The 25,195-nt window shown below is 38.9% G+C and overlaps 1 protein-coding gene across 1 annotated transcript; it reads right to left on the minus strand.

Moving 5' to 3' along the window:
• Window positions 1–1,267: 1,267 nt before the first annotated feature.
• Window positions 1,268–24,940, minus strand: IL26 (interleukin 26). The gene is made up of 5 exons (XM_006886102.1): window positions 24,770–24,940; window positions 24,643–24,699; window positions 24,154–24,288; window positions 1,448–1,513; window positions 1,268–1,357 (listed from the first exon to the last, which is right to left on the minus strand). The coding sequence occupies exons 1-5, from the start codon at window positions 24,938–24,940 to the stop codon at window positions 1,268–1,270; spliced, it is 519 nt and encodes a 172-aa protein (XP_006886164.1).
• Between the last annotated feature and the right edge of the window lie 255 nt (window positions 24,941–25,195).

Below are 25,195 nucleotides of genomic sequence, written 5' to 3' on the forward strand. Positions count from 1 at the left end.
GCTGCTCTGGAAAGCCCTGGAGAGCTCTGGATTTGCAGCATATGATGATGTGAGAGCCTCTAGTTTTAGCTAAACTAACCCCCTACTGCCCACTGCACTTCTCTTTTTTTTAGACTTCTCTAATAATGAGAGCCTCAACAGCCATGCGATGGGAAGTACCATATTTAATGGGGGGAAAGAGGTGAATCCAGAACAAAAGTGTAATTCTGGAATAAGAAGCCATCCCTAGTAAAAATTGACCCAGAAAACAGAGCTCCTGTGGGTACAACATTAACATGTAATTGAAAAGGAGAATTGACTAAAAGAAAAACAAAGAGAAGAAGAGGTGGCAAGTGCCAAATCAGTGAGGGTGTTCTGTTCATTCCACAGAATACTTACACCACAGTGTAGGCTGCTTCATGTGGAACTGACTGTGGCTGGCTGCAAGGAGGACAAGTGCCAGAAACTTCTCCTTCCTTGAATAAAGGGTAGCTGAGAAGGAGAGTCCACTTAAAGCAATGCATTGTCCATACTATATGGCTCATCTTACTGGAGGGCTAGTTGTCCAAATAAAGTTTTAGACAGTATTATATGCTTACTGTAGTGGAATTTAAGCTGTACTTGGACCTCTATTTTCCCCACATCAACTTTCCTAAGAACACAGCACCCAAAATAAAGCTTCAGCATCATTTCAACTCTCATACTTGTGGTCTTTGTGGCTGGTGTTATCACACAAAGACCTTCCCAGCAAATCATTCAAAACCCTTAGTTAGCTATCTCCTGTCTGATCTAGTCATTGCTCATTACATTCAATGAAGTTCTAGTATATTGTCATTAAAAGGATACCAGGAGAAAGAAAAAATCAGTTTATTTAATTGAAATCAATGTCTGTGAAGAGCTAAGGTCACATTGAACATACTGAGCAATCGTCAAACCCCTAAACAGACAATATCTATTTACATAGAACTACCTGCATCTCAATAACATTATATTAAATGCAGAAATCAGTTCTTTTCCCTCTTCAAATATTATTACATAAGCTATTTAAAATTCTAGAACTTTAAATTAAAATCATACTGTGAATAACAAAACATGGACAAATAATAAACACTCCTTAAAATGTAAATGATCCATGTGTTAGTGATAATTTATTTCCAAAGCAACATTTAGTAAAATTCTTTTAGTCTACTCTGAATAGGTACTCTGTACTAAATTTTTTAAATGAGCAGAGACCAGGAAATGAATGTTTGGAATTGGTTTCTAATAGTGATCATAAAAAAAAAATATCTCAAAATATAATGCTTTCCAGAAAGTTTTTAATCCAGGAAAGAAGGATATCTAGTTCACCAATGGCTTTGTATATGCCTTTCTTTCCAATCTGCAGAGAAAGTAGAAATATTAATGGAGCAAATTTTCATATTTTTAAAAAATCCAATTGTTTCACTTTTTTTTTTTGTTAAATACTTACTCTATAAAATGTTCTTCTTATCCTGGTAATGGATTTCATCTCTTTAGAAGATGAAGAACAGGGAATCTAAGGATTCAACAGCAAATAGAACTTTGTCAACAAAGCATTGGTAATAGCCACTCTCCTATTTACTCAAGCCAGTTTTTATTGAGCATGTACTATGTACTGTGCATTGGGTATATAATGATAAGGAAATGATTCTTTATTTCTGTCCTCACATGGGTCACAGACTATAAGTAAAATAGTTAATAAGGCAACAAACAAATTCTGATAAAGTTATGTTCATTCTTTGATTTACAAGGGCAACCTGCTTCCAATTTGGTAAACAGAGGAGAGTCTTTTGAAAAGGATATTTTTTTAATGACCTCAGAAATGAGAGACACTTAAATGAAGAAGTAATGAAAGGATGAGTAAAGACATGTGTAGAAAGCAATGAATGCAGAGGGAGAGATGATCAGAGTCCTGAGGAGGGAAAGAGCTTAAATGTTTCATAGAAAATGAGAGAAAGGAAGAAAGGATAGACAAAGAAAAAGCAGCAAGAGAGATGTGATCCAAATTAGGAGTTGGAGTTGCATTGTAAATTTGCATAGTAAAGCAAATCCACAAGAACCAAAAGTTGACCCTCCTGAATTTAAAAACCGTCTTAGAAATAGGTTTGAGAACATGAACACTAGTGAGTGAAGACCAGATGAACTGTGGGAGGATATCAACAATATTATCCATGAAAAATGCATCATTACAAAGACAGAACAGGAAGAAAAGACCTAGATGGATATCAGAAGGGACTCTGAATATTGCACTAGAGAGTTGAAAAGCCAAAACAAAAGGAAGAAATCAAGAAGAAGCGGAGTGGGAGGATTTCAAAAGACAGTATAGAGAGACAAAGCAAAGCATTGTAATAAAATGTGCAGAGAGCTGGAGTCAGAAAATCAAAAAGAACTAACTCGCTCAGCTTTCTTAAGGTTAAAGAACTAAACAAATTCAAGCCTCGAGTTGCAATACTTAAGGATGAGATGAGATGAGATGAGATGAGATGAGATGAGATGAGATGAGCAGAATGTTGAATAATCAAGGAAGCATTAAAAGACAATAGAAGGAGTACACAGTGTATCAAGAAGAACTGGCTGTCACAGAAGAACTTTATGAACCAACATATGATCAGGAGGCAATGGTTATGAAAGAGCAAATTCAAGCTGCTGAAGAAATTAACCAAAAAACAAGCCCCTAGAATTGATGGCACACTAATTGACATATTTCAACAAACAGATCCAGCTTTGGACACACTCACCAGGTTGTGCCAAGAAGTCTGGAGTGCAACTACCTAGCCAATTAACAGGAAGAAATCCATATTTATTCCCATTTCAGAAAAAATGATCTGACAGAGTGTGGAAATTGACAGAAAACTATGAACTAAAAAAGCTTGGCTTAGAAGAGGCTGCAGCACTAGGGATATCATTTCCAATGTCATATAGATCTTGGCTTAAGGCAGTTAGTACCCGAGGAAAGTCTAACTGTGCTTCACTGACTATGCAAAGGCATTTGACTATGTGGATCACAAGAAACTGTGATTAACCTTGAGAAGAATGGGAATCCCAGAACACTTGATTGTGCTCATGCAAAAACTATACTTGGACCAGAAAACAGTCATCAGAACAGAGCAAGGAAACACTGTATGATTCAAAATCATAAAAACAGGACATCAAGGATGCATCCTGCTTCCATACTTTTTCAATTTATATGCAGAACTGATCAATTGGGAGGCTGGACTTTAATAAAGAGGAATGTGGCATCAGGTTTGGAGGAAGACACATCAACAACCTGGACTATGCAGAGTACACAACTTTGCTTGCTGAAACTGAGAGAACCTGAAACCTTTGTTACAGAAGAGCAAGGAGTATAGTCTTCAACATGAATTGAAGCTCAACATCAAGAATACAATTAATTTAATGAGCAGAGGTAGTGGGTAACGGAATTAGGAGAGATCTAGTGGGGCATGAAAAGATGGGACATAGTGAGCATAGTTCAATGGTGGTTAATTTTATAAAACACAATGTATGACAATGATTGTATAAAACACAATTTTTTTAAAAAAAAAGAGCAAAGTGATTCTCACCACTGGGCCACTACCATTGGTAATACCATGATAGGTTACTTGCCATGCATCAGAGAGCTGGACAATGACTAACGATGAGAAGAGAATCAATGCCTTTGATTTGTGGTGTTGGTTCCCTTTATTTTCACAAACAACACAATAGTGTATCTAGATGGCCTTGTCCTTGGGTGTTGTGTTGCTGACCCAAAGGCCAAGCTTCTCTTGAGGATCTAATGGATAGTTGCTCCTCAAGAGAAAGATTAAACAATCTCCTCTTGTGCAATTTAGAACCTGGGGAACCAAGAGGGTTAGCTATGAGTCAGTTCCAACTCAATAGCAAGGGGTGAGTGACACATTAGTAATAGTCAAAAGCTCTTAATTCCACACAATCAAAACAATAAATTCCATTGAGGTAAATGGTGGTCTTAAATTTAGCTAAGTAATCTAATCTACTAGATTCTGTTTCTATAATCAAAGACATGCTTTTTCTACTTGATAATTTGAAGAACCCATTTGTATTTCATTAATCAATAAACAGGATTATTTGTTGTTCTAAAGCATATGTCCCAGGTACTAAACTCCATAAATTAGTACTCAAGTCAATTGTGAAAGAAGTGGCCACATGCACTTAGTCAGAGGCAATATCAGAGCACCCAGAAGCCAGTCACACATTAAACACCTCAGGAAGTACCCAGCCCTCTGCTGGCGACTAAAGATACAAGATGAGATGCAAAACAGCTATTGAATCTAGTGAAAAGATTACTAACTTTAAAGATTAAGATTCCAAACCAAAAAAACCCACTGTTACCCAGTCAATTCCAACTCATGGTCCCTAAATCATGTTTGCAAGGCTGTAATTCATAGCAGAAGAAGACTGTTCACCTTTCTCCAGAAGAACAGCTGATGGATTTGAGCCGCAAAACTTTTGGTTAGCAACAGAATACCTTAGATTTGATGCCAGTAGCATTTCCAAGAACTCATTTCTCTAGCCCAATTCTCCTTCAGAGAAGCAAAAAATACTGAGAAGATTGTTAGATAAAGATAATAGCTTTCAACTCTGAGAAGTCTTGCACTTGTTAATTTTTTTTTTCTTCAGTTCCCCCATATGCATGTGAAAGTTGGACAATAAATAAAGAAGGCTGAAGAATCCCTGCACTTAATTTCTGGTGTTGGCAAGTCAAGTCATTGCAGAGTAACAGGAACTGACTCATAGCTGTCTGTCCAGTGGCTTTTCAGACACTGAAAATTGCAAGGAAGGAGATTGTCCTTATTTCTTCCTCAGATCATCTGGTAGATTCATATTGCCTGCCTTTAGGTTGGCATCGCAGCCAGCTTCTTACCCACTAGACCATCGGAGCTCCTAGGTGTTGGCAAAAAATACTGAGTAGATCATTATCTGCCAAAAGAATAAACAAACTTGCCTTGGAACAAAATAAAACCTTGGGGCTCCATAGAAGCAAGTGTGATGAGACTTTCTTTGTCTCACATACTTTAGATATCTTGTCAGGAAATACTAGCCCTTGGGGGAAAGTCATCATGCTTGAACAGTAGGCCATTGAAAGAGAGGAAGACCCTCAAGAGGAAAGAGATGGATTACACAGTGACTGCAACTATGGGCTTAAATCTAAGCTTAAGACTTGGACTAGGTGAAGCTGGTTTGAGCCCACCCAAACATGCTATTGTGTTATGTAGCTGAGTTGAAACCAACCCATAGCTGACCCTCCAGTGGGTTTTCAGAGGCAATGTTTGATTTATTGTGCAGAGAGTCAATTTTTTTTTTTTTTGCAGAGAGTCATTTTGAGTCAGAGTCAATTCATCAGCACTTAACAATTCTTGATCATTAGTCAACATTGTTGTTGTTATGTGCTATCGAGTGGCCTGCGACTCATAGTGACCCTATGTAAAACAGCCCTAAACCCTGCTCTATCCTATGCAAATCTCAATGTCTCTGACACACTTACACCCATAACCCCAGTCACTGAATTAATCTACCTCATCAAGGATCTTACTCTCCTGTGCTGTCCCTCCACCCTCCTAAGCATGATGTCCTTCTCCAAAGACTGGTCCTTCTTTGCAACATGTCCAAAGTATGTCAGACAAAACTTCAGAATCTTTGCCTCCAAGGAGCAGCCTGGTTTAACCCTTTCCATGATGAACCTGTTTGTTTTCTTAGCATTCCATGGTATATTAAATACTCTTCTCAATCACCACAGTTCAAAGGCATCAATTCTCCTTCTGTCTTCCCTAGTCATTGTCCAACTCTCTAACGCATAGCAAGTGATTGCAAAGACTATGGCCTGATTCAGATGCAGCTTAGTCTCCAAAGAGACACCAATTGCTCCTCAATACTTGGAGAGGTCTCTAATAGCAGACTTTTCTATCTCAATGCGTCTTTTAATTTCCTGGCTGCTGGTGCCATGAGTGTTGACCGTAGAGCCAAGCAAACTAAAGCCATTAACAATCTCAATCTCTACATCGTCCATCCTGATGCTACCAGTTGTCCAGTGGTAAGAATCTTTGTCTTTTGATATTGAGCCTCATCTGTATTGAAGGCTACAGTCCTTGACGTTCTGCAGCAAGCACTTCAGGTCCTCCTCAGTTTCAACAAACAGAGCTGTGTCATCTGCATAACACAGATTGTTGATGAATCTCCCTCCAATCCTGATGCCACACTTCTCCTCATACAGCCCAGCCTCCACAACTTAAAAACATCAATTCTACTGTCATCTCTAGTCATTTTCCAGCTCTCTGAACACCATGGTCTAAGCATTAATGTAAATATTTTAAATAACATTAGTTCATTTAGTCCTCACTATATCGCCATAAAATAAAGACTATTGAGGTTTTCATTCTACATAGGGTGATACAAAGAGGTTTCTTATGTTCTTACAGTAAGTGAACAACTTGTGTCTGAACCCAGGCATTCAGCTCCAGTGCTTAATAATATTACTAGTCAGTGTATTAATAATCATTATATTATAACTCTTGGACAAAAGACAGAAAGTCTTCTGATAATATTTACAGACTCAGAAACTCTATGGAGAGTCGCTATAAGTCAGAACCAACTCATCAATGGCAGTGAGTTTGGTTTGTTACATTATACTGGAAATCACTACATGACATAAACATTTAAAACACTCAGCTGCTAACAAAAGGTTAAAGATTTGAGTCCATCCAAATATGTTGTTGTTGTTGTTGTTAGTGTTACGTACCCTTGAGTCAGAATTAACTCATAGCTGTCACCCATCTCTCAAGAGTACTGAAGAGCAATGATGTCAGGCTGGAGGCTAAGGTATGCCTGATGCGGGCTATGGTCTTCGCAATTACGTGCTATGCATCAGAGAGCTGGACAGTGAATAGGGTTGATAGAAAGAGAATTGATGCCTTTGAGCTTTGGTGCTGGAGAAGAGGGTTGAATATACCATGGACTGCTAGGAGAACAAACAGGTTTGTCCTGGAGAAGGTGAAGCCAGAATGCTCCTTGGAGTCAAGGATTCTGTAGCTTCGTCCGACATACTTTGGGCATGTTGCAAGGAGGGACTGGTCCTTGGAGAGGGACGTCATGTTTGGCATTGTGGAGGGGAAGTGAAGGAGAGGAAGACCGTTGATGAGATGGATCAATTCCGTGACTGGAGTGGTGGGAGTAAGTGCGTTTGAGATGGCTAGGTTGGCACAGGATAGAAAGGCATTTAGAGCTCTTGTACATAGGGTCACTATAAGTCACAAACGAATCGATAGCACATAACAACAAACAACAACAACAACATTAACATGTGGAACATGATTATCTGGGAGTTTGGGCTCTGTGAGGAGAAGTGTGGCAACAAGATTGGAGATAAACTAAGCAACAATCTGCATTATGCAGATGACACAACCTTGCTTGCTCAAACAGAAGAGGATCTGAAGCATTTGCTGCAGAAGGTCAAAGACTGCAGCCTTCAATATGGATTGAAGCTCAACATCAAGAAAACAAAGATTCTCACCACTGGGCCAATTGGCATCATCATAATGTATGGTGAAGAGATTGAGATCGTTGACAGCTTCAGTTTGCTTGGCTCTTAGTCAAGAGTCTTGGTACCAGCAGCCAGGAAATTAAAAGACGAATTGCATTAGGAAGTCTGCTGTCAGAGACCTCTACAAAGTATTGAAGAGCAATGGCATCAGTCTGGATGCTAAGGTACACCAGATCCAGGCCATGGTCTTTGCAATTACTTGCTATGCATCAGAGAGCTGGAGAATGACTAGGGATGATATAAGGAGAGTTGTTGTCTTTGAGCTGTGGTGCTGGAGAGAAGTATTGAATATGCCATGGACTGCTAAAGGAAGAAACAAGTTTGTCCTGAAGAGAGTTAAGACAGGTTGGTCCTTGGAGGCAAGGATTCTGAAGCTCTGTCTAACATACTTTGAACATGTTTTAAGATTGGATGAGTCCTTGTAGAGGGACGTCATGCTTGGGAGAGTGGAGGGACAGTGCAGGAGAGGAGGACACTTGATGAGTTCAATTAATTCAGCCACTGAGGTAATGGGAATGGGCATGTCGGAGATAATAATATTGGCAAGGGATAGAGCGGTGTTTAGGGCTGTTGAACATAGGGTTACTATGAGTGTCAGGTGACTCGACACACATAACAACAAAGACTAAATAATTAAATTCAAAGAAAAGCACATAATAAGCATGATTGTTAGGTACCATCAAGTTGGGAATGACTCACGGTGACCTTGTGAACAACATATCTGAACCTAGTCCTATCCTGTGCCATCTTCACATTTCCTGACACACTAGAGCCCATTGAGGTCACCATGTAAATACACCTGGTCGAGGATCTTACTTTCCTTCACCAACCCTCTACCTTTCCAAGCATCATGTCTCTCTCCAAGAAACGGCCCCTCTTAACAACATGCCCGAAGTGTGTGAGGAGAAGTTTCATCAACCTAGCCTCCAAAGAGTAGTCTGGAGAAATATTATAGCCTAATTGTTGTTGTTGTTGTTCTTTTGTACCATTGAGTCAAAATCAATCCATAAGTAACCCTTCAGCAAGTTTTCAGAGGTAGTTAATTGCATGAGAGGAGATTGCCCATCTTTCTTATATGGAGACACTGGTAGATTCAAATTGTATGTATGCCTTAGGGATGGTAGCACAGCTCCTTGCCACTGTGCCACCATAGTTCCCTTCATAGCCTAATTGGTCATCCTTAAATCAAAACATATTCATTTTGTATTTACTATATGCTATTGTTTAAAGCGATGTTAAGTAATTTTAACAAACTAGACCTTCCCCATAGGTTTTTTTGATTGTCATCTTAAGTGAAGCAAATATCCTGGTCTTTGCAGTGCAAAGCTGGTGGGTGGGTTTGAACGACTAACTCCTCTATTGTCAGTCAAGCAATTCCCTGTCAGTGCCAAGCCCTCTGAATGGAGCAAACAGTTTTCACTTAACTGCTACCCAAAACGGAGCTCTGGGAACATAGTCCATAGTTACATTGCTAGCCCAAAGGTTCTCGGGTGCTTTGGATCCATCAATAGCTACTCAGGATAAAGATAGGAAATCTCTTTCCATGCACGTTACACCCTCAGAAACGCAACAGAGGGTGAGCTATGAGTCAATCCAACTTGATAACAATAAGAAAGTGAGAGAAATTCTGTATGCTAAGCAAAGGTTAGAGGTTTGAAGCCACCCAGTGGTCCACCAGAAGGAAAGATAAAGGTCTGACTATCTACTTAAGATTACAACCAAGAGTTTTACTCTATTGTGCATGGGATCACCAAGGGTTAGAACTGACTGCATGACAGTTAACAATAGACATAGAAAAATGTCTCTAACCTCATTGTTGTTGTTGTTGTTGTTGTTATATGCCACTGAGTCACTTGTGACTCACAAGGACCCTATGTACAACAGCCCTGAAACAAACTCTATCCTGTACCAACCTTATTGTCTCTGACACACCTACCCTCATTACCCCAGTTACTGAATCAATCCATCTCATTGAGGGCCTTCCTCTCTTGTGCTGTCCCTTCAACCTCCCAAGCATGATGTCCCTCTCCAAGGACTAATCCTTCCTTGCAACATACCCAAGGTATGTCAAACAAAGTCTCAGAATCCTTGCCTCCAAGGTGCAGCCTGGTTTCACCCTCTCTAGGACAAACCTGTTTGTACTCCTAGCGGTACATGGTATAGTCAACACTTCTCCAACACCACAGCTCAAAGGCATCAATTCACTTTCTAGCATCCCTAGTTATTGTCCAACTTTCTGATGCATAGCAAGTAATTGTGAAGACTGTGGCCTAAATCAGGCTCATCTTTGTCTCCAGACTGACATAGTTGCTTTTCAGTACTCTGGTGATGTTCCTGAGAGCAGACTATCCTAATGCAATTCTTCTGTTGATTTTCAGGCTGCTAGTACCAAGAGTGATAGCACTGATTTAAATAGAAGTGCCCTGTGTAATGAAAACATCTCAGAAAACAAGGAATGGCTCACAAACTTTAGAGAGACAGACAGCTAAGCAGAATTTTAATATCATGTAATAAATACAGTCATAAAATAATGATCTCTTCTAGGAGACAGAGAAGGAGCAACCAGACTGGGATGTCCCGGCAGGAGAATGTAAGTGAGCTGTATCTTGAAGGGGGAGTGGGATCTAGTGAAGGAGCAAGGAGAAGGGACAAATAGGCAGAGGGAGATGTTGCCAGGCTGAAAAGAAAAGAAATACTTTAAGTGCCCTTCAGATCTCCACTGAAATAGCTGCTGGCTGATCTAGTACTGTTCCAAACCCCAGCCCTGCTTCTGTAGACTCTGGTTTGTGCTGCTTCATAGCATCTCTCATCATCTGAAACTGACTGGAAGCATTATCAATATCCTCACTGAAGACAGAGACACTATGTCTTTTTTTGACAAATCCTTAGCATCTGGAATGCCTGTTGAATGAATGAATGAAGGATTCATCAGTCAGTGAGATGTAAATATCAGTTTACTGGTTTGGAACCTTAAAAACATGTTGTTGTTGTTGTTGTTGTTATGTGCCATCAAGTACCTGTGATTGATTCATAGTGATCCTGTGTACAATAGCTGTGAACTTTGCTCTATCCTGAGCCAGTCTCACTGTATCTGACACACGTACACCATTTCCCTAGTTACTGTAGCAATCCATCTCCTACTAGCTTAATAGAAGTTGAAGCTGAAAGCAATAGTGACCATTATATCTTTGTTAAAAGCACTTGACAAACAATTAACTATTGTTCTTGTTGTTAGGTTGTCATTGAGTTGAGTACAACCCATAGCAACCCTATGAACAACAAATTTGAACCCTATCCTATCTTATGCTATCTTCATACTTCCTGACACATTAGAGTTCATTGTGGCAGCCACTGTGTCAACAGTTTGTAAAATAATTATTACAAACCTTAGTTTGTGCCCCAACATGTCCTAACATGTTTGGGGGGAAAGTGACACAAATTTGCATTGTGTGTGACAGCTGAAGCAAAGATGGAAAATCCTTTTCCATCAGTAACCTTAACGAAGCAAGACAATATATGACCAGCTACAAGCACCTTAGAGAACCAACTGCTCATGTTATAGTGCCACAAAGAATGGCCTCATATCTTTTCTACCCCCCAAAAAAGGAAATCATATAATATTACAAACAGATATAGATTCTTCCAGTCAATCCAAGACCGATTCAAATCTACTGCCATTGACTTAACTCCAACTCTTAGCAACCAAAAGAACAGAGTAGAACTCCCTGCTGGAGTGTTCCCAAGGCCTTAAGTCTTTATAGAAGCAGACTCCTGCATCTTTTCCAAGGAGTTATATTGTTATAAACAAAATAATATTTTGTTTATTCGTGAGACACTTTAACCCTACACTACCAGGTTTCCTTTCTCATATTCTATATAAACAAAACCTATTGCCACAGAGTTGACTGTGACTCATAGTGACTCTCCTTTGGATTTCTGAAGTTCTGAATGTTTGCAGGGGGAGACAATCCATCTTTTTCCTCCAGAATATCTGGTCGGTTTGAAAAACTAACCTTGGTTAGCAGTCAGACACATTATGCACTTTGCCACCAAGGCTCCTTTCACAGTCAGTAAGAGAGTATATAAAACATAATTGTTGTTATGTGTTGACAAGTTCCCTGTGACTCACAGCAAACCAATGCACAACAGCTCTTAAGCCTGTTCTGTCCTAAGCTAATCTCACTGAGTCCGACACACCTTCCCCCATTGCCCTAGTTACTCTATCAATCCAGCTCATCCGAAATTTCCTCTCCGGTGCTACCCCTCCTCCATTTCGAGCATGATGTCTTTCTCCAAGGATTGGTCCGTCCTAGCCACATGTCCAAAGTATGTGAGACAGAGTTTCTAAATCCTAGCCTCCAAGGAAAAACTTGGTATCACCCTCTCTAAGACAGACTTACTTGTTTTCTTGTAGTTCAAGACTCTTCTCCAGCACCACAACTCAAAGGCATCAATTTTTCTTCTGTCATCCTTAGTTATTTTCCAGCTCTCTGATGCATAGCAAGTAATTGGGAAGGCCATAACCTGGATCAGGTGCACCTTGGTCTCTAGACTGACATTGTTGCTTCTTAGTACTCTGGAAAGGTCACTGACAGCAGATTTACCCAATGTGATGTATCTTTTGATTTCCTCACTGCTGGTGCCAAGAGTGTTGATTGTGGAGTTGAGCAAGCTATAATTGTTAACAACTTCAATCTCTCATCCATCCATCATGGTGCTGCCAATTAGCCCAGTGGTGAAAATCTTTGTCTTTTTTATATTGAGCTTCAATCTATATTGAAGACTGCAGTCCTTGATGTTTTGCAGCCAGCGCTTCAGGTCTGCCTCAGTTTCAACAAGCAAGGTTGTGTCATGTGCATAACATAGGCTGTTGATGAGTCTTTCCTCAACTCTGTTGCCACATTCCTCCTCATAAAGCCCTGATCTGTTCTGAATGTAGATTGAAAAGGTATGGTGATAGGATGCATCCTAGATGCACACCCTTCCTTGATATAAATCATGCAACGTTTCTCTATTTTGTTCTGAGGACTGCTTCCTGGTCCAAGTATAGGTTTCACACAAGCACAATCAAGTATTCTGGGATTCCCAATCTCCTCAATGTTAACCACATGTGTTATGATCCACATAGTCAAATACCTTTGAATAGTCAATGAAACACAAATATCTTTCTGCCAAGAGCCATCTGACACTGATAATAATGTCTCTGGTGCTATGACCTCTTCTAAACCCAGCTTCTAGTCGTTTCTGGATAATGTTCAGCAGGATTTTATTTCTACACTCTGTCGGGTCATCTTTTTTGGAATGGGAATAAATATGGATCTCTTCCAGTCAGTTGACCAGGAAGCTGTCCTCCAGATATCTTGGTATAACCTGGTAAGCATATCCAGCACAGCATCTGCTTGTTAAAATATGTCAACTGACCAAGAAGCCAAAGCAAAAGGAAGAAATAAAGACGTTATGGAGCTGAATAGAAGATTTCAAAGGGCAGCATGGGAAGACAAAGCAAAGTATTATAACGAAATATGCAAAAAACTGGAGTCCGAAAATCAAAAGGGCCATACTTGCTCATCATTTTTTAAGCTGAAGGAACTGAAGAACAAATTACAGCCTCAAGTTGCAATACTTGAGGATGCTGTGTATAGAATATTGAATGATACAGAAAGTATTAAAAGAAGATGGAAGGAATAAACAGAGTCACTGTAGCAAAAGGAATTGACTGACACAGAGAATTTCAAGAAATAACATATGATCAAGAGGCAATGATGATGAAGAAGGAAGTTCAGGCTGCTCTGAAGGACTTGGCAAAAAATAAAGCCCCGGGAATTGATGGAATAACAATAAATGATAATAGAATCTACATTTTACCCATCTAAGCACATATATTCAGATTCTAATCATCTCTTCTTTCTCTTTTTTTAATTTTTCGTTTGCCTTAAGAGAGCTCTGGTGGCCTAATCCATAGTACATTGTGCTGTTAATCCAAAGGCTGTCCCTCTCCAGCAGTTGAAATACACTAGAGTCACCTTAAAGAAAGTCAATCTCCTCGCTTGTGATTTACAACCTTAAGGACCCATTGATGGGTGAGCTATGCATCAATTCCAACTTGATTACAATGCTTTTGAGTTTATGTTTACCTTAGTGGCCAACATCATTCCTAATATAGCCTATAATCTTTTTTCCTGAGACATTTTCCCCAAAAAGACAAATGATAGTTAAAGATTAACATAAAAGCTAAATTAGTTGTACTTTGTTTTATGATAACAGATGTTGTTTTAAGCAAGTAGTATTCACTGACTTTTTCAGGTTTTTTGGTTGAAAGTTTATAAATATCATCTCTTGCCATTGAATCAAAGCGACCCTATGAAAAACAGATCTGAACCGCATTCTATCCTGCACCATCTTCACACTTTCTGACATGCATGAGTACTTTGCAGCAGTCACCATGTCAATTTATCTGGTCAAGGATCTTCCTTTGCTTTACTGACCCTCCACCCTTCCCAGAATCATGTCCCTTTCCAAGGAATAGCCCATCCTAGCAACATGCCCAAAGTATGTGAGGCAAAGCCTCATCATTCTTTCCTCCAAAGAGCACTCTTGCTGCACCCTCTCCAAGACAAATCTGTTCCTTCTCTTAGAGGTCCAAGGATGTTCAGTATTCTTTTCCAATACCACAGTTCAAAGGCATCAACTTTTCTTCTATCAACTTTATTCATTGTCCAGCTCTCAGATGCATAGCAAGATATCCCTATTACAAATTTATTTACATTGTCAATGTCAACATAGTTTATCAGATTAAAACCATATAATTTAACACAAAAATATTTGTAGTGTAGCAAAAGTATGTGCCTCATAATTTTGACAGAAAAGTCCTATATCATTAAACAAAAAAAAGCTTTGTCAGCAAAGAGATTATATAGCATAATTAAAGAACATATTTGTGAAAACTAAAACAAGTTACTCCTAAACTGTCACATTCCTTTAAATAAAAGCACTACTGTAAGCTATATAGATTATGCATTGTAATACTAATATTAAGTATTTAAAAAGTACTGCTTGTTTATGAAAACCACTCCTTTGGAAATTGTTGAGGAAATGTCATTAAAAGGAGATGATTGTTCTGTGACTGCAAGGTCGTAAGAAAAGACCAAAAATTTTGCAGAACTGCTACAGGCTAGTCACCCTTCTAGACACTCTGAGACATTAATCTATTTCATTTTTCCAGGAATTACAGAATGAGATTAATGTAAATGTTACTGTAGAGGAATATAATGCTTTGAAAGGTGGAGGGTCAGCAAAAGAGAGGAAGACCCTCAATGAGATGGACTAACACAGTAACTGCCGCAATGAGCTTAAGTGTGTCAGAGAAGGTGAGGGTGGCAGGTTCAGGTCTGTTGTTCATAGGTTCGCTAAGAGTTGTACTCGATTCAACACAACAAGAACAGTTGGTTCCCCAGTAGGTCAGGAAACTGATACTCAATGACATCAGTAAATAATAGATGAATAATTCAAACTTAGCTATGATTTTACTCTCAGGACACTGAATTTAAAGTCTACTGTACACACAGAATTTCAAAAATCAGGAAATTGAATTTTGTAGTTAATCAAAGGATAGTTCTTGCTTTATTAGTCCAATTAGTTGCAGCTTCAAAAATAAACAAATAAATATTTGAAATTACCAGACCAAATAATTGGTTTTACAAGCTAATATGCTAGTGACAAATGACAATAGTAATCACTTACAAAACCACTGCAAAAAATATAGGTGCAAATGCTCTATTTACCATTACAGGTAATCAACACAAAGACAGGTACCTCACAAATTACCAATTATTATTCAGGCTCTGAAAAAATGCTCATTAAACAGATGATAAAAATCTTAAAAACTAATGAATTTTTGTTTAGTTACATCTGATCACTAACAATTAGGAAAAATTATTTTATGAACTCAAATAGACAAATATAAAATTCCCTTTCAAATGTGAAGATAGTTGAGTTCTTTGAGAATTTGGAAACTGTTTTCTCTAAATAGAAAATACATAGGCCAGATTTTCAAATACCATGAGTAGACAAGATTATAAAGCTATCTTTTCCTTTGGATAATTATTTCAAATCAAACCAATTAGAAATGAAATACAGTGCTTTATAAAATGTAAGAGAACATCTAAAACACTACAATAAATAATGAGTTGCTGCACAAGTGCAATGGTGCTTAGGATTCCAGACCTTAAAGTCTACCATGATACCTTGCCCTGTGCTCTAATTTAAAAGTTGTTGTGTACCATGGAGCTGTAATCAACCCACATCTGACCCTTCAGTGGGCTTTCAGAGGATTTAATCTCTTGGAAGGAGACTGTCCTAGCCAATTTTAGTGAACCTTTGCTTGAAAGCCAAGATGCTTTAGTGAAGATGCTTGAAAGCCAAGTAACTTAGAGAAATAAAAAATAATGTAATTATTTTTAAATCACTTATTCAATAACAATTTCTAAATAAATCATTTAAAATACGTTTTTAAATCAATACTGAATAAATTAAAAATAATGTAAAAACTTAAGCTAACAATAATACCTAGAGAAATACAAACAAGAATGACAGCTACACATTGGTTACATTGAGAGAATCCTGGAAAATATTATACTAGAATTGGTAAATAAAGAAAAAGAATCGAGCATTTGACTTCCTTTTTTAAATTTTCCCCCCTAATTTGTACATATAATCCCTTATGAGTTCTGGTGGCCTTGTCCATGCAGAGTGTCATTGTTAACCAAAAGGTGGTGTCTCTCTTGAGGGTCAAACTCCTCAAAAGCTCTGAGGTTGAAAGATGGGCAGGCATTCTCTTCCTGTGTAGTTTACAGCCTCTGAAAACCCACTGTTGTTTTTGTGTATCATTGGCTGGCTGGTTTTTAGAGACAATTGCAGGAGGAGATTGCCCGTCCTTCTCCCACAGAGCAACTGGTAGAATTAAACTGTGTGCCTTCAAAAATTCAACACAGCCTTCTTGCCATTTAGGCCACCAGAGCTCCATAGAAAGTCAGTCTCGAATTGGTCCTGACTCAATGGCAATGAGTTAGTGGGTAATAGTTCCCTAGGAACAACCAGATAACCAATTCTGTTTACAGAATTATTCCACCTTAACTCACAGTCATTGCGTCAATTCCAATACAAAATGATCCTCTTTGGGGTTTCCTCTTCCTTACAAGAAAAGACTGTCCATCTTTCTGCTACAGAGTGTTTAGTAAATTTGAACCAGTTAGCAGCTCAAGACATAATACATTATGCAATAGGGCTCCATAGATTGAAATAAATATGGTATAACAAAATGTTTAAAATATCATTTTATAATCCCTTAGTGGAGCTCTTTTTGGTTGAAGCTCAACATCATCAAAACAAAGATCTCACCACTGGGCCAATTGGCAGCATCATGATAGATGGCTAAAAGATGAGATTGTTAACAGCTTCCGTTTTCTTGGTTTCACAATCAACACTCTTGGTAGCGGCATCCAGGAAATCAAAAGACAAATTGCACTGGGGAAACCTGCTCTTAGGGACCTCTCCAGAGTACTGAAAAGCAACGATGTCAATCTTGAGACTAAAGTGGGCCTGATCCAAGCCATGGTCTTCGTAATTGCTTGCTATGCAATCAGGAAGCCAGAAAATGACTAAGGATGCTAGAAGAAGAATCAATGTGTTTGAGCTGTGATGATGGAGAATGGTATGGAATATAGCATGGACTACTAAGAGAACAAAGAGGCTCATCCTAGAGAGGGTGAGGCCAGGTTGCTCGCAAGGATTGTGAAACTCCATCTGACATACTTTAAGCATGTTGCAAGGATGGAAGAAGACCCTGGATGAGATTGAATGATTCAGTGACGGGGTAATTGGAGTAGGTGTGTAAGAGACAATGAAGTTGGCTCCAGATAGAGCAGGATTCAGGGCTGTTGTATATAGGGGAAGCAGGAGTGGCATCCACTTCTTAACCAACATGCCTCCAGAAACTCTATAAACTGATAAATGTCAATAGTTGTAGAGGGGCTTCAGGCCTTTTGTTCATAAGGTCACTGTGAGTTGTGCTCGACTCAAAGGCAACCTACAACATAACAACAGTGAATCACAAGTGACTTGACAACACACAACAACAACAGTAGAGCTCTGATAGCCTAGTTGTAAGAGGTTGAGCTATCAAACCTAAGGCATACAATTTGAATCCACCTCCTGCTCTGTGGAAGAAAGATGGGTAACCTCTTCCTGTGTGATTTAAAGCCTCTGACCTACTGAAGGGTTATAAGTCGGTTATAAATCAGTTCTGATTTGAAGGTACCCAACAACAACAAAAAAAGATGGAATGTAACACCCCTTAACCCACAATAGCTCTAATTAGATGTAAGAGGAGTTTCTCTAAGGTGTGGTCATCAAAAAGAAGTTGACTGATAGATATGCAGTAGTTTATTTCCTATTCTCTCTCTAGATTTTTAATATATTTGAGTCATATTTGATGTGCTTGGAATTTACAGTATTTCTTGTATCTATGAGTTTGTAGTTTCATTCACATTAGAAAATGTTAAGCCATTATATACACAACATCAAATGTCATTAGCAAAATGTGTATTAAAACAGTATGCCATTTATACTTAATACAAAGGAAATGTACAATACTGAAATCACAAAATGCTGATAAGTTTATGGAGTGAAAGAAATTTTAATCATTGTTGATGAGAGTGCAAAGTGATACAATCATTTTGGTTTTGGTTTTTTTATACACCCATTTTGGAAAGCAAACTATCACTTTGTAGAAAGTTAAGCCTATACCCACATAAAAATTTACATAAGAATATTTATAGTAGTTTGGCTGTTCACTGCATAAATTGGAAGACGTACATGAATGGATAAGCTGTGACACAGCCACACAATAGAGAATTAGCAACAATCTTAAAAATGAGCTGTCAAACTACAAAAAGACATGGAGAAAAAATTAAAAGCTTGACTCCACAAATGTCTTGATAGCTCAACTCCTTACCACTAGGAAGTCATTGCGTTGCTATTTGTGAAATGCCCATTCTGTGGTGTTGGAGAAGAGCATTCCATAGGCTGTCAAAAGAACACACAACTAGATAAATCTTGGACAGGCAGCCAAAGTGCTCCTTAGATGTAAAGATGATAAAGCTTTGTTCCTCATACTTTGGGCATGTTGCTAGGAGAAGTGATTCCTTGGAAAAGAATGGCAAATTTGAAAAAGTAGGAGGATAGCAAAGAAGAGAAAGCCCTTCAACCAGGTGGACTGACACAGTGATAGCAGCAATGGGCTCGAACGTGTCAGAGATTGTGAGGTTGGCACAAAACAGAGAAAGATTCAGATCTGTTGCTCGTAGGATCACTATACATCATACTCAATGACACCTAACAACAACAACATTCTGACACACGTGTTGTAGTCATGAATTGGGATCAATTTAGCAGCAACTAGTTGAATTAGTTTTAGTATGTTGACAGTTTATGTATTTACCATGTTTAGGGTCCATTTTTAAATTGTGAATATATAAAATAATTTTGCCTACAGTCATTCAAAGTGCAACTGTTGGTCTCCCTTTCCAGAATAAAGGAGAGTGAAGAAAGTGAAAAACTCTTCACTCTGCATGGCCTTACAATCAGTACTGGTGCTTGACTACCATTGCTGACCTCTCTGGACTGGATCACATGAGAAGGTGGAACACGTTCCCTATGGCACAAATCTCAAAATTACAAAAATTGCCAAGCTTACTGGTCTAATGGAGCCTGCTGGATTCCCTAACACCTTAGCCACCCTCACAGTGGGAATTAACATCACCTCTGAGACTCAACTTTCAGCCAAACAATAAGCCTACATATTGATTGGTAACACTAGGGAGGGGTGAACACCTTAGAACAATCGACTATATGATCAAACTATAAGATCAAACCAGCAGCATTTCCCCAGAAATAAAGCTCAGAAGGTAGGCAGGAATAGGAAAGAAAGACAAACGGAAATTGGAAGCACAGGGAAGAATTGACATGAGTGCTGTTCGACATGTAGGATGTAACTAATGTCATGGAGTAGAATAGATAAGAATTACCTCATGAAAACTCAATTTGCTCTGTAAACTTTCACTCAAATCACAATAAAGTTAATTTAAAATAGTAATAATAATGTTGCCTAATCAATGCTTTATAACCCTTCCCTGTTAAACTCTGTCCCAACTACTAATTTAGAGTTCTGCATAAAGCAAGTGCTCAGTAAATTGACATTGCACAGATAGCAGCCTCTGTTTCTCAAATAAATATTTGGCAAAAAAATTAAACATTATTTTCCTAGAGCACTATCTGAGGGGATTTTCTAAAGCTCAAGTTATTTTTATTACTTTCTTTTCTCAATCTGGCAGGACTTGTTGGACTATTCTGGGACATGTAGTCTATAGCATTTTAGGCAAATTAACAGCAACTAACAAAGATGGACTTGAGATAGAAGAGTGAAATGAAGAAATACAAGTGACTCTCATAGATGTTCAAGGAGATTGGTACTAAGGATAAGACATTCAACTGCTAATAGAAAAGCTGGTGGTTCAAATTCACCCATCAGGCATTCCTTGGAAGAAAGATGTGGCAGTCTACATCTATCAAATTTTACAGTGCTAGAAACCCTAATCACCAAGCCTTCAGTGTGTATTGTCAGTATGACAAGAAAACAAAGATTCTTAACACTGGACCGACGGGCAACATCATAATGGATGGAGAAGAGATTGAAACTATCAACAATTTCATCTTACTTGGATCCACAATTAATACCTCTGGTACCAGCAGTCAGGAAATAAGAGGGTATATTGCACTGGGAAAGTCAGTTGTTAGGGAACCTCTCCAAATTATTGAGGAGTAATGATATTATTGAGGACTAAGGTGCATCTGATTCAGGCCATGGTCTTTCTGATTGCTTACTATTTATTTGAGATCTGGACAATGAATGGGGATGTCATAGCTTATGCCTTTGAGCTTTGGTGTTGGAGAGGAGCACTGAACATCCCAGGGATGGCCAAAAGAATAAACAAATATGTCTTGGAGATAGCGCAGCCAGAATGCTCTTTGGAGGAAAGGATGATGAGGCTTCACCTCACATACCTAGGGCATGTTGCTAGGAAAGGTGGAGGAGGATGGGCGAAGGAGAGGAAGGACCTGGACCAGGTAGATTGATGTGACTGATGCAATGGGCTCTTGTGTGTCAGGAAGTCTGAGGATGGCACAGGATAGAACAGGCTTCAAATCTGTTGTTCATGGGTTGAACTTAACTCCACAGCACCTAACAACAACCCTAGAAATAGAAACCCTATGAGTGGTTCTACCCAGTCCTGCAAGATGGCTACGAGTGGAAGTCTACACCATGGTAAGGAATTTGGTTTGTAGCAAAGGAAAGTACCATAGTGTCACAGTGGTAAAAGTATTCAGCATTAACCTAAAGATCAGAGGTTAGAACCCAAAGACAGGGACAAAGACAGGGCCGTCTGTCTCCAAAAAAGATTAAGAGACGTGGAAACCCGACGACAGAAGTTCCTGTCACTAAGATTCAGAATGGATGGTCTGTCCCTATCCCTAAGATTCAGAATGGATGATGAGAAGGCAGCGGTGTATTTGGTTTTACTACAAAACCAAAATTTTCATAGACGTTGAGCTGATGTGTTCGTTTTTGGCCAGAAGAGGGAGCCAACCACGTTTGTAAATGGCAGCAATCAACCAGAACGTGCTGCGCGGATTGCTGTGGTTCAAGTCCTGTAAAAAACACCTCATTCGATGGATTGAGATCTCTAGGAACTGGAACAGGAACACTTCAAAAACAAACCAAGGAATGCAGCGTTCTTATACAGGTCTATATTTTCTAAACTTTTCCTTTGTGTTATAACTAGTTATAACTATATGTACTCTATTTGAACCGAAGTAATAGGATCAGTGGTAAAAACAAGGCATGAATGTGGGTCTTCAGATTTTCAGTTATACTGAACTGTGTCACATTAGAATTTTTTTCTAGTGTCTCATTTATTAATACATCCTAGTCAATGCTATTATGAGTGAACCCACTGACGTATTGTGATGGGAAATTACAGACCTCTCTAAAGTACTGAAGAGCAACGATGTCAGTCTGGAGACTAAGGTGCATCTATACAGGCCATGGTCTTTGCAATCACTAGCTCTGCATCAGAGAACTGGACAACGACTACGGATGATAGAAGGAGAGTTAATGCCTTTGAGCTGTGGTGTTGGAGAAGAGTATTGAAGATGCCATGGACTGCTAAGAAAACTAACAGGTTTGTCCTGGAGAAGGTGAAACCAGGCTGCTCCTTGGAGGAAAGGATTCTGAAGCTTCGTCTGATATACTTTGGACATGTTGCAAGGAGGGACCAGTCCTAGGAGAGGGACGTCATGCTTGGGAGGGTGAAGGGACAGCGCAGGAAAGGAAGAACCTCAATGAGATGGCTTGATTCAGTGACTGGGGTAATGGGGGTAGGTGTGTCGGAGACAGTGACATTGGCACAGGATAGAGCAGGGTATAGGGCTGTTGTACATGAGTCACAGGCAACTTGATGGCACATAACAACAACAACAACAAATCCACTGGAGGGTCAGCTCTGAGTGGATTCCACTAGACATGTTCAGCAACAGCAACAATGAACTAAACAGAGGAACCAAGGGCTCTAACAGAAAGGAAAATACAAGTAATTTACAGATACCTCATTTTTTAAAACAGTGCATAAGATGCCCTATCTTTCAAATGCAGACTTGAAAAAGGCTTTGCTGTCCTCTGGAGGAACTCCCCCCAAGCCTGCAATGACTAGCATGTGGTTGTTAGGTACCGTTGATTCAGAACCAACCCATAGCTGATCCTCCAGTAGGTTTTCAGTAACTCACACAGGAGGAACTTACTTCTCTTTCTCCCTTGGAGTCACTGAGGATTTGAACCACTTGCCTTTGGGTTGCAGTACAGCTCCTTTGCCACTAAGCCAGCAGAACTAAGTATAATAGTTTTCATGATTTCTCCCATATTGTATCTTTTAAATTCATTATCTGCTTTCTCTTTTAGTGACAAAAACCCTTTCTGAATGAACTGATACTAAAAAACATGATCAAATGACTGTAAAAGAAAAAGGAAGTAATCTTTGAACTTAAATTTAAAAGAATATTTGTAACATTTGTAACTACTCACTGCCTAATTAATATGGTTTTCTAGGTTAAATAGAGAAGTAAGTCAAAGTGACATGTTGATCTTGTTACTACTTCAGAAAGGAGAATATGGTCCATGCCATTCTCTCATGTTATATATAGATCCTAGTTTCTTATTTGTATTGTTGCTCTTTTAATGGACTATGAGGGTTTAGAAAAGATGATGCAGCCAAACACAGACATAACTTCAACACAAAGTAATGAAAGAAAAAAGAGAATATAAATTTACCAAAAATATTTTACCTGGCTGACCAGCTCATGCTCAAAGACACCACTGAATTGTGTACTGGAATTTGGATTACTGGGCACTTAGTGGATCACAAAAAGAAGACATTCTAACTTTTAATTAAAAATAAAACTTCCCCTGCCCAGTGTTACATTCTTGATGACCATGATTTCTGAGGATAGAATGTTCTCCACCTGGCATCCCATGAACCATCCCACTTTAAACTATCTGAGCCACAACCACAAGGAGGTTCAGGGGAATATGTGTAACCTAAACAAGATCACTCAAAAGATGCAATGTTTTGTAGAGGCAAGTCGGTGACCATTTCATAGACTCTAGTCCCCATTCCCCATAATGGTCTAAGGAACACTGGTGGCATGGTCCACAGTCTAGTAACCTGCTAACTGAAAGATCAAGGGCTGCTATTCCATAAGCTGATTTGATGGAGAAAGATGGTAGTTTCCACTTATAAAGGCATAGAACTCTGAAAAATGCAATGGAGAGTCATTATAACTCAGAACCAATTCAATGGTAGTGAGTTTGGTTTTTTTGGTTTTGGTTCTGTGTTGTTCTAATTAGTATTGTGGATGCTTTTGTAGAAATGTGGTCACTTGTGCCTTCTTAGTTAATCCTCCATTGTTTCCTGTGACAGTAACATTACCGTGATCTCAAATAATTTAAATAGCAAAAAGTCATGTGCTTTTATTTTTCTTTTGTTTTACTCAAGACTGTGTCTTTAAAAGGGTGCCACTATAAAATGTACATAAACATGTATGGAAAAGCCCATGTGTGCTGCATCACTATGCAAATTTATAAAGAAATATCCTAGAATAATGCCTGGCACAAAGTAGGTGGCCAAGAGATGTTTGTAAAATAAATTAATAAATTACTTGGAGATCATATAATGAGAGAATTTTAAAAACGCACTGTTATCAACTTAATTCTGACTCCCAGCAACACTGTTGGACAGAGCAGAACTGCCCCCTAGGATTTCCAAGGTTGTTAATCTTTAGAAAAGCGTCAGGCTGCCCCAACTTTGTCTTTTGGAATAGTTGATGGATTTTAACCACTGATGTTTCTGTTAGAAATTAAATGCTTAATCCACAGGACCACCAGGACTCTTTAGTGAGGAAATAATGATATGTATATTACTGTCCATACTTACACAGTTAATCAATTTCTGCCTAAGACTATGGAAGTCTTCTACAAAGTATATTTCCTTGCAAGTTTGTAACTGGAGTTGGGCAAAGACATCTTCTATGAAGAAGGATAAAAGCTGTTCTTGAAATCTGCAATTTTCCTGTAATTGAGATATGTGACACTGCATAAGGTAATCGAATAGTTTTATCTTCTATATATTACTGATAAATCCCTTTGATTATTGCTTAATGATCATCTGGAAAAGTGAAACTTCAGAGGACAATGCATAAAAACTCACTGACATCAAATCAGAACTGACTCATAGCCTGCCCTACAGCAGACTTTCAGAGGCTGTAAATCCCACTGAAGGAACTTTCCCATAGGTACGTTAGAACCACCAGAAAAGTGCACGTTGGGGTTAACAGTGGACAAAGGACACCCTGTGGACTGCACTCCCAGAGCTCCCCTGCCAAACGAATAGAAATGAGAAAAAGAGAAAGACTCTCTGGCTTACCATAAACAGCTTTTTTGTTTTCTTTTTTAGTAGTCTTATAGTTCTGATACGATCTTCCTACAATAAAATAAAGAGACATAAGTTCTATCCAGGATTAGAATTGTTCAAAGCAGCGTCAGATACTTACAGGAACGCTTGCTTTGAGCCATGCCACCTTGACAAAGAGGCTGTCCACAGCTGGGACCAGGGTTTCCTTTGAGCGGCAACTTTTGGTAAAAGACACTTCCTTGTGACTGGCAATGGCAACAGACAGGATGACAAGCAACAACCCAGACCTCAAAATGCAGTTCACCCACATTTCCCTCCGCCCCATTCTGGGCTCAAGTTTCTAAGGCAGTCAGAGAGCTACTTGCGTTGGTTAGATGAGAGAATAACCTACTTATTGTTGCCCTCAAAGCCACCTTTCCAATGATGCAGTGACAGATAACTTACAGTTTATATACAAGAACATCATTTTGGTTGCACTGTTTTTTGAAGAGTTTGCTTACTAATACAAAAAAGTTGACCACACCATCTGTGACATTAAACAAAATTTCAAGTTTACTGGTAATGT

The sequence above is a fragment of the Elephantulus edwardii genome, unplaced genomic scaffold, assembly GCF_000299155.1.
Source record: "Elephantulus edwardii isolate Elephantulus edwardi_28Jun2011 unplaced genomic scaffold, EleEdw1.0 scaffold00047, whole genome shotgun sequence".
In the NCBI taxonomy this organism is placed as follows: Eukaryota; Metazoa; Chordata; class Mammalia; order Macroscelidea; family Macroscelididae; genus Elephantulus; species Elephantulus edwardii.

What these genes read in the sequence shown, in the direction of transcription:
- IL26 (XM_006886102.1), bottom strand. Translation starts at nt 24,940, where the DNA reads ATGTGGGTGAACTGCATTTTGAGGTCTGGGTTGTTGCTTGTCATCCTG. An exon ending in GGCTCAAAGCAAGCGTTCCT is followed by an intron (nt 24,700 to 24,769) that starts GTAAGTATCTGA and finishes ATTTTATTGTAG; the next exon opens with GAAGATCGTATCAGAACTAT. An exon ending in TAAGAAGAACATTTTATAGA is followed by an intron (nt 1,358 to 1,447) that starts GTAAGTATTTAA and finishes CTTTCTCTGCAG; the next exon opens with ATTGGAAAGAAAGGCATATA.